Here is a 13,543-nt window from a genome sequence, read left to right as displayed (position 1 = left end):
CTTTCATTAAGCCAAATAACACCATCGACAACAGCAAGTGAGGAAAAGCAAAATTAGCTCAACCTTTTTGGGAATAAACACCAAAAAATAACCACATAAATTATTATTTTAAGTTTAACTCCATCAACATAACTGAACAATGGTGCTTGTTGGTTCTGTAATATTTTAAACTGCATAATAACATATCAACCAACTTTAACAAATTGTAATTAATAAATCCATTCTGCATAATTTCCTTAATTCAAAACCTGTTGCTGACCATGAACATTATGCACTTGCTAGAATCCTCACGGACATATCCAATTCTGACCACCCAACCAGAAAAAAATACCACCGAGTTATTTTGCTTTTATACTCCTACGAAACAACTTCAGTAGCCATAAGACAAAACCAAATTCCAAATTTTATTTGTTTGGGAATTGCATTCAGCCACCTAAGCTTATTCAAGATTGAGAGTGGTTACCTAAAATAAAAAAAGTAGAATAAGCACTTAAAAAAAGATGTTTTCCTCTTTTAATTTATATATATATATATATATATATATATATATATATATATATATATATATTATCAAAATCGTCTAAGTTAATGCTGCTTTTGCAAATTTGCTTATCTACATTGAATTCTGGTAAGATCTCTCATTGCTTCTAAGTTCTAATAACAGCCACTGCATGAATGTTTCTTTGGCTCATCATTGATAGGCAATCTGAACGTCAATTTTGTGGCCTTAAGATTCAACTAATCAATTCAGTTTCGTAGATCCCCGATGTATTCTTGCTTAATTTCTTGGCTAGTTAGCTTTATATACTTACATACATACACATATATGCATATAGTCAAACCCTTTATAATATATGATTGCTTGAATCCAAACGATTACTATGATTTCTACTGCCATGATCACTCTTAACACTCCTCTTTCATGACAATAAAGATTGTTTCTATCACTTATGTTATTCATGATAATCTCTGTACCTAATTCAGAGTCACTTTTTTGATTGGGTTTCCTGGGATAAGATCATCAATTAGAATAACAAAATGAAAGAAATGATATTATGCCAACTTTATAAATTCGATCATCTAAAATTTTACGCCTTTCTACAATTTTTTTTCCTTTGATGTTTCTAGTTATTAAAAACCTTCATATAAAAAAAATAAGGTATCTACCTAATATTGAGGTCTGTATTTCTCAGGTTGCAAGTCTTGACTACTTAATAATAAAAATATTGAAGTCTCAACTTCCATTAGTTTTTCCCAATCAGATCAATACTAAAACTCTCCATATGAGTCAATGTAATGAAAACTATCATCAACCTGTCTGTATTAGAAACAAAAAAGGATAAAATTAATAAAAGTAATTAAATGTCATTAAGAAATTAAACACTCTTTTCTGATTTGAAGAAAAAAAAACATGGCAGTTCATGAATAGAAACAGTGGAAGTTCATGATGTAATAGAAATTCAAATGATTAAAAAAAATGTTCTTGAAGGTATTTTAAAGTAAAAATAACCAAATTTTCAATGAGTTTCCGTTTAAATAATAGGCATTTCAAAGGCAATCAAATACCCATTAGCAACCACCAATCAAGCTCCACTCTGAACGCCCTGTATAAAATATTATGAAGTTACTAAAATAGAAAACTAACTTAAGATTACTTCATAAACAAAATAAATCATAGCTATAATGAACATTGACCAAAATTATTAGTAGCAAAAACAATCAGCAAGAGCAAAAAAATACATAAATAAAGACTAATCCCTTTATTTTTTTTACCATGTGAATTAGTAGATAAAATCTTTAGGTGTGTTTGATCTAAACCTTGGTAATCCTTGCTGCATTAAGGCCAGTCCTCGTAATCCATTTCTAGACTAAGACCAATACCTTCATTTTATTCCTTGAGACCTATGTTGTATTAGATTAAGTCCTTTTAATTTTACTTAACAGAGGTTACATATTGATGAAAGGAGAGAGTACACAGAGTAATAAGGGAGTATCCAGCAGCTATATATCCTGTTTGCCATCATTATAAGTTAACTATAAAAAAACCAGTCAAAATTTGGCATACCTGTAACATGAAATTGTTAGACTCATACCTGATTCCAATCAAAATTAAAAGGAATTGCTATCCTTATTTTCTTTTGCATTAGAACAAAAAAAGAACTCTAGTGGAACAATTTCGTGACATAAAAAAAAACTTTTATCTGTTGTTAATTTTAATAACAAAAAAAAGCCTCAGATTTGAAATCTTACATATGCAGGCAATATATAAAACCACAGTGGGCAACTTCCCTTCTCCCTTGCTCTACGAATTCCCTCTGTCAGTTTTTAGAATAACATAAATTCCTTTTAGATGGAAATTGAAAAACAATAAAAAAAGAAATAAATACTGAGGCAAGCAAAGGGCCTCAGTGCACCACATAGGATTTTCAAACCTGAATTTAAAGTTTCTAATGCACAAGCAAAGAGAGGGGCCCTTAATTGCAGTCCGGCAATCCAAAGGCATGTAGAAGCTGAAAATACCAGAGACAATCCTATGATCGGATACAACAATAAAAAAATTAGGCTTAAATAAGTTTTTTTTTTTCCCTCTAATGTATGAAGAAACATCTTATGCTAAAATCTATTGAAGCTTACAAAAGCAAAAAAGAATGTATCTTTCCTACAAATACACCCAAGGTTGCTTCTGTTCTTTATAAGCAGAGTAATTTATTGATAGCATATCAGCAAGAAACATTGAATACTAAAGAAGAATAAAACAAAGAAATACTACTAGAATTTCCCCAAATTCAGGCCCAATTTACCTGCAATTTATTTTGTGGCTTCAAACAATTGAAAGAAAAAGAAATGAAGAGAGGTGAGAGATACAAACCACCTTTAATAGGGGAAAAACTTCTAAAGAAAGTCTATGAAAGCATCTTTCCTATCATTGAAGCAAGCCCAATCAACAACATTCTTTCGGAACTATGGGGAACCTATGAGATGACAACGAGAAAGAAATCAAAAGATAAAGAACCACCCCAATACCATTGCATATACACTTCAAGCTAGCATGAAGAACCACACAAACCCAAATAAAATACCCCAATCATAAATTAAAAAAAAAAAAACTGAAACAGAAATTGCGCTATGGAAGTTGCAAGCAATCCGAAGAGAATGGAGTTGAAATAAAACAGGAACTGAAAGATGAAGAAAATGGAGAACTGATAGGAAGAAGAAAAGGAAACTCATTATATTAGAGAAGCACAAAGCAATTTGCCAAAGAAGGGAAGAGATGCCACATTAAATGGGAATGTGTTGATATGTGAAGGATTTGCACTGTATACGAAATCTATGGGAAGTTATGCCACATTAAATCCACCTGATCCAATCTACAATTCCTCCCCACTTAATTCTCAATCTCCCTCGGGTCCAACTCTCACTCCCAACTCCACCGTCCAAATAAACTCCCCACATATATCTCCTCCTTCCATCCCAACCAACATTCCAATTTCGAATTCTCATCACTGCTAGCGTCTCCCAGTCCCTCTTCGCTCCAACCCAATTCGCCTTCTAATCTCACCACAATGCCTCCTAATTCCACCACCCTCGAGTTTACTAATGCAACTCGTGCACCTCTTCTTCGGATGACCACTTCCTTGCTGAAGAACTGCACTCTTGTTCAACCCATCCCATGGTTACACGATCCAAAACTGGGATTTTCAAACCCAAACAAATCAATGCAGTAACCAAATATCCAATACCATAACCAGTTGAGCCTTCTTGCCTCACTCAAGCTCTTAAATTCTCTGAATGGAAAGCCGACATGTCTGAAGAATTCACCACACTTATGGCGAATGGTCAATGGACCTTAGTTCCCAAGCAGCAGCACTTTAATATCATTGGCAACAAATGGGTATACCGCATCAAGCGTGGATGGCTCTATTGCTCGTTACATGGCCAGTGTTGGGTCATTGTTTGTCTATCGCCGCAGCTCAATGTTGGCTTACTTTCTTGTATATGTTGATGACCTCCTCACAGGTAATGATCCCAAATTCATTAATTATTTCAAGGTCTCACTTGCAAACAAGTTCTCTCTTAAAGATCTGGGGTCACCAAGTCACTGTCTTGGCATTGAGTTGGTCCCTACACCGGATGGCCTCTTCCTCACCCAACACCACTACATTCGTGACCTGCTGCACAAACACAACATGCATGATGCCAAACCAGTTTGCACTCCAATGTCCGCTTCGGTTAATCTTGCCACACCCTCTGGTGATGTGCACGAGTATCGTCAAATTGTTGGGTCTCTTCAGTATCTAGCTCTAACTCGGCCTAATGTTGCTTACTGTGTCTCCAAGGTGTCTCAGTTTATGCATGCTCCAACCACCATTCATATGCAGGCAACAAAAGGCCTCCTCCGCTACCTCAAGTCTATTGGACTATGGTCTCCATCTCCGCCACTCATTGGATCTTCACCTAATGGCCTCTTGTGACTCTGACTGCTGGGGTGGAGATTCTGCTGACATGAAATCCACTACTACTGCATATATTGTTTACCTAGGACCCGATGCCATTTCTTGGTCTTGCAAAAAGCAGAAAACCATTGCCAAATCATCTGTGGAGGCAGATACCGCACCATTGGGTCCATCACGGCTGAAATCCTTTGGCTCAAGGAACTATTCAAGGATCTTCGCCTAACTCTTCCGGGTAAACCACACATCTACTCTGCTACTATTGGAGCTACCTATCTCTGTGCCAATCCTGTGTTCCACACTCGTATGAAGCATCTTGCCATTGATTATCACTTTGTTCGAGACCCAGTCACCAACTTGCAGATCTCCTCACAAAGCTCTCTGTTCAATAAGACACAAGTGGCTGACATCCAAGATTGGGGTTGCTTCCTCCACCTCCATCTTGTGGGGGCATGTTGGCATTATCCATTAAAGATCAGTTTATCTCTAACAACTACCAGACTCAATTTTAACAACATTTTAAATTGAAATTCTTAGATCCTATCTATTTACGTAGTGCTGATGGTGATGGTTGTTACGCCTCACGTAGCCTATATTATAAATGTACCACATTCATTTAAAATTTTGAATAATAGTGTATTGCTGTTCTCTATCAAATTTGGACGGCTGACTCTTTTTATGCAATATATTTATTGCAGGCATTGACAGGTTAGCATTAAACTCTTATTAAGCAAGTTGAGAGGGTTGAAGTTTAATGAATGTATGGGGCAGATTAATTTTCTCGTTAAAAGTGTAAGTTTAGCTGGAAATAATTGCTGGAGACTTAACTCGCTTGGCTGTTGTTAAGATTAAGATAAGATAAAGATAAAGATATTAAACACTTTCTGGCACAGTGAAATCAACATAACAAACAATACTACTCCATCAAAAAACCAATCGAATCAAAGTCAAATGCAGGGAAGATAGAAATTAGAATCTTTGAAACTTAAAATCATCTAAAAAGAAATCTATTCCTTCTATTTGGAATAACACTCACGATAAGAATTGAAAGAAGAATATGAAATAGAAAATGTGTGTGTGTGTGTGTGCCTAATAGTGGATTTGACGAGGGGGAAGGCCGGGGAGCATCAACCTCCAAAGAAACTAAAATCGAAACCCAAATAAGGCACTGTTTGACGCATCAGGGGGTGTCAGTGCCAAAGTCATCGGTGGTGAGCTTGGAAAGGGGTTGTTGAGAGTAAAGAGGGAGATGAAGGTGAGGAGGCGGCGGACGTGGAGGTGCGTTGGTGTCCCGGAGCCATGATACGAAGGTGGCTTTGGGGATGAAGAGAACACCATCACTCTGTTTCTCTTCCATTGTCTGCGCCATGTTGGAAATAAGGCTTTTTATGTTTAGGAAAAGTGTTTAGGAATATTGGAGACTTTGAATAGAAACTTGATAGGAAGGAGAATTCTTTATGGAGGAGAGAACTTTGTATTTTTGCTTGATACAAATGTGTAGGATTACATCTCTATTTATACTACTCTAAGGAGAACTCTAGACACATTCCATCGGGGTGCCAACTGGATTGGCGTCTTCCATCTTGAACTTCTTAAGGACTTCTTTGGCATAGCCTTCTTGGGTGATGAAAATTCCTTTGTCTTCTTGTTTTACTTCGATGCTGAGATAATATGCCATGAGCCCCATATCCGTCATCTCAAATTCATTTGACATATCTTTCTTGAACTCTTCGAACATGCTTGGATTGTTCCCTGTAAAGATCAAGTCATCTACATACAAACACATAATCAAAATATCTCCACTTTGCGCTTTGATATAGAGTGCATGTTTATATGGACACTTGATGAAGTTCTTGTCTTGAAAGTACTTGTCGATTCGAACATTCCAAGCTCTCGGTGCTTGCTTGAGACCTTACAACGCCTTCTTCAGCTTCAAGACTTTTTCTTCTTGCCCTTTTACTTCATAGCCCAGTGGTTGCTCAATATAGACTTCTTCTTCGAGAAAACCATTCAAGAAGGCTGACTTCACATCCATTTGATAGATCTTCCATTTATTTTGGGCTGCCAAAGAAATGATCAGTCTAATAGTTTCAAGACGAGCAACAGGAGCAAATACCTCATCATAGTCAATTCCTTGTCTTTGACTATAGCCTTTAGCCACCAATCTTGCTTTGTATCTCTCCACATCTCCTTTAGCATTCTTCTTTGCCTTGTACACCCATCTTACTCCGATTGCTTTGTGTCCTCGTGGAAGTGTAGTAAGTTCCCACGTATCATTCTTCGTGATTGACTTGATTTCTTCGTCCATGGCGTCTTTCCACTTTATGTTTTCCGCTGCTTCTTGATAGCTTAGAGGCTCACAATCACCAAAAAGACAAAAGAGGTTAATGTCGTTTAGGTTTGTGGTTACCTCATAAATCTCTTCAATGCTCCTTAGTCGCGGTGTCCTCTCACTTGAACTTGTTTCATCCAGCCTTGGTGTCGGTGAGGCAGGTGGTGTAATATGTTCCTCTATGATTGGTTGTTCAATTTCATCATCTTCTTCAAAATAAGGAAGAAAATCATACTTATCTTCTTGAACACTCCAATCCCAACAATCTTCTTCGTCAAACTCCACGTCGCGACTTATGACGATCTTTCTACTATTTGGATTATAGAGCTTGTATCCCTTGGATCTTGAGTCGTAACCCACAAACACGTACTTCTCACTTTTATCATCGAGCTTTGTCCTCTTTTCGTCTGGAACATGGGTATAGGCAATGCTTCCAAACACTTTGAGGTGAGAGATCCCAGGCTTCCTTCCACTCCATGCTTCTTGTGGTGTCTTCTCATGCACGCTTCTTGTTGGGGAACGATTTGTTAGGTAAACTGCACATGCCACTGCTTCAGCCCAAAACTCCTTCGGCATCTTCTTGCTCTTGAGCATGCTTCGCACCATGTTAAGTATGGTCCGGTTCTTTCTCTCTGCTACTCCATTTTGTTGTGGCGATCTTGGCATTGTCAGTGGGCGACGGATTCCATGGTCTTCACAATATTTGTTGAACTTATTTGAAGTGAACTCTCCTCCTCGATCAGATCTCATGGCCTTGATGGAAAGACCACTTTCTTTCTCCACGAGGGCTTTGAACTTCTTAAAGTTTTCAAACACTTCTGATTTCTCCTTCAAGAAATAAACCCAGGTTTTTCTGGAATAATCATCAATAAAGAGGAGAAAGTACTTATTCTTACCAAATGAGTTGGGTTTGATTGGTCCACAGACATCGGTGTGTATGAGCTCTAGCGGCTTTGTTGCTCTTGTTGTTGATTCCTTTGGAAAACTTTTACGAAATTGCTTCCCAATTAGACATCCTTCGCAAAGTTGGTCTGGGTGGTTGATGCTAGGCAAGACTCTCACCATCTCCTTCTTCGCTAAACGTTCTAGACCGTCGAAGTTGAGGTGCCCGAACCGTAGATGCCATAGCCACGAAGAGTCGGTATAGCAAGCCTTGAGACACTTTGCCACATCATTTTGAATGTTCAAGAGGAACATTCTATTCTTTGACATAGGCACCTTAGCAATCAAGTTATGTCTACAATCTCTTAAGAAAAGACTATGTTCTTTCAAATGGATGTCATAGCCTTTCTCTAATAATTGTCCCAAGCTCAAAATATTATTCTTCATGTTAGGCACATAGTAGACATTGGATATGAATTGATGACTCCCATTCTTCAAACGTATGAGAATTTTACCTTTGCCTTTGACTGGTATCTTTGAGTCGTCTCCAAATGAGACATCGCCAGTTGCCGCTTCATTGATCTCCACGAACATGCTTTTATCGCCGCACATGTGGTTGCTTGCACCGGTGTCGAGGTACCACTTGTTTCTTTTCTCTTCAAATTTGTTTTGGCACGCGAGTAGCAAAGTTTCTTCTTCTCCGCCTTTTTCTTCTACAAAGTTAGCTTTCTCTTCAACCTTCTTCGAGAATCTACACTCGGATGCATAGTGACCAATCTTGTTGCAATTGAAACACTTGATTTGTGATTTGTCATACCTCGACCATGAATTTCCTCTTCCACGACCTCTTGTTACTTGTGGATTCCAACTTCTTTCTCCATTGTTGAATTTGTTGGAGTGGTTGTTGTAACCACCTCTTCCTTCTCCTCCATGTCCTTGTCCACGTCCACGATCTTGGCCGCGACCTCGTCCTCTTTGGCTCTTGTAATTTGCATAGTTTGCTTCCTTTACGTTGAGTTGTAGTAGTTGCTCCGTAGCCTCCTTTTGTTTAATTTTTCTCTTTTGTTTTTCTTCGTATGCTTGTAAGGAACCCATGAGTTGCTCAATAGTCATGGTCTTTAAATCCTTGTTTTCTTCAATGTTGGTAACAATGAAGTCAAAACTTGGATTTAAAGTTCGAAGTATTTTTTCCATGACCTTCACCTCATCAACATCTTCACCATTTCTTTTAAGTTGATTGACTACGGCCAATACTCGAGAAAAATAATCAGAAATTGACTCGGAATCCTCCATAAACAAACGCTCAAAGTCACCTCTAAGAGTTTGAAGACGAATCTTTTTTACCTGCTCAACTCCTTTGTTGCAAGTTTGAAGCTTATCCCATGCTTCTTTGGCCGTCGTTGCGTTGGATATCTTCTCAAATGTATCTTCATCCACCGATTGATAAATGAGAAAGAGAGCTTTCTTGTCTCTCTTTCTTGACTCCTTCAACGTCTCCTTTACACCTTGGCTTAGCGAGGCTTCATCTTGCTCCTCGAAGCCATTCTCTACGATATCCCACACATCTTGAGCTCCTAGTAGCGCCTTCATCTTGATACTCCAATTATCATAGTTGTTCTTTGTGAGCATCGGCATTTGGAAAGGAAAACCTCCATTCGCCATCTTTTGAGGATCTTGAAGCTCTGATACCACTTTGTTGGAAATAAGGCTTTTTATGTTTAGGAAAAGTGTTTAGGAATATTGGAGACTTTGAATAGAAACTTGATAGGAAGGAGAATTCTTTATGGAGGAGAGAACTTTGTATTTTTGCTTGATACAAATGTGTAGGATTACATCTCTATTTATACTACTATAAGGAGAACTCTAGACACACTAATTCTAGAGAGTTCTCAACTCTAGAGATCCAAAGAGTATTCTAGAGAATATTAAAACCATAAGAAATATCTAGGCACTCCAAACACTACAAGAATTCTCTAGAAACATGACCCATAATTACTTAAGCCCAAAATAACTAAGTCCAAGGAACCAAATAATTAATTTAGGCCCAAATCAAGTTTATATTTCAACACGCCAACCCATCTACATTCAACCACCGAACGCCATCATCTCCATCCATGCACACTAGAACAACCTCGCCCAAGCCCTCCACGTCTTTCACTCCCTCGACACCAATCCCACTGACTCCATCTACAACCCCATCATCTCCACCCTCGTCACATAAACAATGCTGTTTGGATGGGTTTGGGTTTCAACGTCCAGATCTGAGTTTTGGGTTTGGGTTACAAAACTACACAAATGAAATGAATGATTGTTGAAAATAACTTGTTATTGAGAAAAAAAGTATCCATATTTCCATCACAGTATCATATTTTGTGTAGTAATCATCAAGAAATTCCATTTTTTTTGCGTTCACAGGTATATTCCCCAATAAAGAAATACCAAAAAGAAGCCCAAATAACACACATATTTCCATCACAGTATCATATTTTGATGTTGCCCAAAAGCCATAGACCAATGAAGAAAGGCAGGAAGAAGCTAAGGTTCAATAATGAAGCCCAAAATCACTTAGGAGATTCCATTGTTCACCCACCCAGCACTTTGGAACTTTCAACCCCTCCTAGCACCCCCCCCCCCAAGTAGAAAATATCCAAACTTTGGTGTTCACCAAGAAAATAAATATTGAAAACTATATGCCTGGATGATAAAAACCATTTTTTCTGCAAGAATAGGAATATCTTGCATATCACATCATAGTCCATGGCCGAGTCTATTCAAAGCTGAATTCTGTATTGAACCTCCTCCAGATTAGGCTCATGCTTATACATTTACAAGCACCTATAACTTGTAAGTCTTAGGTTCTGATCCAGCTGCAGCCAGGCTACTTTGTTGTTCCAAATTCTCTCATCGTATCTCCCAGATTAGCTGCTTCTTCCCACTGACCTGCTGCTGCACAGATATTTGATAAAAGCACATAAACTGAAGGGTTGTTATGGTCTCTTTCCAGGATAAGTCTAGCAACTGTTCTTCCTAGTCTTAAATTACCATGAGCTGCACAAGCACTGAACAATGACTAGCAAATATTGGAATGTTCTCCAAAGTATCCACTTTTAATCACTCTCTCTGCCTCATCAAGGTATCCACTTTGACCCAACAGATCAACTATGCAAGAAAAATGATCCACACTTGGCACAAATCCATAAACTTTCACCATTGTATCAAGTATATGGATACCATCATCGACCAAACCTGCATGACTGCAAGCAGAAAGAACTGAAGTAAAGGTAGCCTGGTCTGGTTTGATTCCAGGTGAGGTTTGCATTACCTCAAAACAGTGCACGGCTTCTTCGCCTTGTCCATGTTGTGCATAAGCAGATATCATAGCATTCCAAGATATTGTATCTCTTTCCACCATTGCATCAAATACTCTCAAAGCCTTGTCTAAAGATCCACATTTGGCATACATTGTGACCAGGGCATTACCCAAAGAAACTTCTGAAGGAAATCCATGTCTTAGAATGTAACCATGAACCTGTTTCCCATGACTCACGGCTGACATGCTAGAACAAATGCTCAAAACAAGACTGAGGGAATAGGAATTTGGCTTGACTTGTATACTAAGTAATGCAGAGAATTGCTCTAACCCTTGCAACGGGTGTCCATTCATCAAAAACCCAGACATGATAATGTTCCAAGATATCAAATTTTTAGAGGGAACACCAAAAAAGATTTGAAATGCACGCTTTATATTCCCATGTCTGCAGTATGCAGAAACTAACGCATTCAAAACTTCAATTTTCACAAGCCCGCCTTTGCATAGAAGGGAGTGGATCATCTCCACAACTTGCAAAGAATCTGAAGCAAGCAGCAAACTTCCATAAGTAAACTCATCTGGTTCAATTCCTTCCCTCCTCATTTTCAAATAGCTCAACATTGCTTCTTCCTCAAGATTCTCTTGCAAAAAGGTTGAAACCATTATATTCCATGAAACAACATCCCTTTCTTCCATTCCCTCAAAAATATTTTGAACTTCGTTAACCTCCCCAAACCCAGAATACATAGTCATCATTGCATTGTTCACAGCAACACAACCAACAAAACCCATCTTGATAGCTTGAGCCCGCGCTTGACAACCAGCTCTTAAACTCAAACAAGAACTCATGACACTCACAAAGGTAACCTCCGTTGGGCCAAAAGAACCCTTTTGCATGTCTCTGAACATCAAAAACGCATCCTCACTTCTCTCCGCACTTGCAAAACCATCTATCATTGCATTATATGTATCATAATCACACGAGCCACCTTCTTCTGCTTCTTCAAACACTTCACAAGCATCCACAACACACCCACACTTAAAAACCCAAAAACCCACTTTTGATGACCACCGAATGCATGTGCCTTCCATAATAAAAAAGCTCCAAAGAGCACAAACTCAACATCATGGCAAAAGTGTACTTATCAGCCTTAACACCCATTTTGTTCATGTCCCTGAAACACAATATTTTCATTTTCAGTCAATTAAAACCACGACATGCCATACATATATACACTTTTTCCAATTTTAACATTTTTTAAAAATGAAAATGAGAAAATAAACTATTATATTAAGAGGAACAATTTGTTTTTGTATAAAGCCATAGAATATATATCCCGTTACCCCTTATGGGAGACAGTCCTACCCAGATCGAGTAGGGTCACTATGAGCACAAAGTATTTAATGTAACTTCATGTCTAGGATCGAATTCTAGGTTACTGTTTATGCTGAAACAACTCTGTGTCAATTGTTAATAGAACAGGTAAACTATAATTTCACACCTAAAGTGAGTAAGGAAAAAGTAAATAATTTTAGTTGGTGATGAGAAAATTAATGATTTGTATTTCAACACATTCATGATTTTATTATGTATGTGCAATCTACTATTAATTTTCCCCTGACCAACTAATTTTTGTTACTTTACTCTTACTTAGAGGAGTTGAATCTAACATAATAATGAATGTGATGGAATATTGATTCATTTAGATTATTGTCCATAATCACTGTCAAATTGTCCATCAATCAAAAAATCAAGTTAGGTATAACTTTTAGGTGATTATTGTTAAAATAAAAACAATGATTGAATGATAATATAATTTTTTTTAGGTACACTATTTACTTTTTATTATGAACCATTTATATTATTTATTTTTCACGCTAAGACTGTGTTTGGTTTTATAGATAAAAATAATATTGGAAGGATGAAAATAATATTTGGATGTTGTGACACCCTCTATCCCGACATGTATATAAATAAATAAAATATATAAAAAACCAGTAAACAAATTCACGTGGATAAAAGGTTCACATTCACTTCACTATTATAAATTAAAATTTATTAAAAACATATTTGACTCAAAATAAGACCGTCAAAATTTACAAAAATATTTTGTTAAATCAATGAGGTAAAATAAAATAGACTAACATCATGCAATTAATATAAAAACTTATGCCCCAACGTCACATCCTATCAAAGCATTGTGTCCTGATGTCCTTTAGCACAAGGTTCCTTAAAGCGATTCATCTAGTCATCTGCTCCCCCGAACACAAAGTTTAAGATCATCATAGGATCCAAACACAAATAACACACAGGGAGTGAGTTATCACATTCCTAACTAATAGAGAGAAACAAGATAACTAGATATACATATCATATAAAGAAAATAAAACTTACTTAAACATAACTTACGTAATTCCACCACTTTGTCATTCAAAATTCACTTTTCAATCATCAATCACACCTTTCAATCATCAATCACAATACACATGAATCACACACTTCGATCAAGACATAATAACATCAATTTCATAATAAACAATTAGCAAGCACATGAGACCGTTATGCTA

The 13,543-nt window shown here is 37.3% G+C and overlaps 1 protein-coding gene and 1 long non-coding RNA gene across 2 annotated transcripts; both read right to left on the bottom strand.

Annotated features, from left to right (window-relative positions):
• Positions 1–839: 839 nt before the first annotated feature.
• Positions 840–5,044, bottom strand: LOC121173235 (uncharacterized). Its single transcript, XR_005887676.1, has 3 exons — positions 2,433–5,044; positions 2,251–2,315; positions 840–1,604 (listed from the first exon to the last, which is right to left on the bottom strand). It is a non-coding gene; the product is annotated as an uncharacterized lncRNA (long non-coding RNA).
• Positions 5,045–5,988: 944 nt separating this feature from the next.
• LOC100794549 (retrovirus-related Pol polyprotein from transposon TNT 1-94) lies at positions 5,989–12,137 on the bottom strand. Its single transcript, XM_026127242.2, is given in 5 exon segments — positions 5,989–9,330; positions 9,333–9,356; positions 9,749–9,892; positions 10,781–11,985; positions 12,095–12,137. Coding segments are annotated over 5 exon segments (4,758 nt in total).
• Between the last annotated feature and the right edge of the window lie 1,406 nt (positions 12,138–13,543).

The sequence above is a fragment of the Glycine max genome, chromosome 2, assembly GCF_000004515.6.
Source record: "Glycine max cultivar Williams 82 chromosome 2, Glycine_max_v4.0, whole genome shotgun sequence".
Lineage (NCBI taxonomy): Eukaryota > Viridiplantae > Streptophyta > Magnoliopsida > Fabales > Fabaceae > Glycine > Glycine max.
This window is presented reverse-complemented; position numbering and strand designations above follow the sequence as displayed.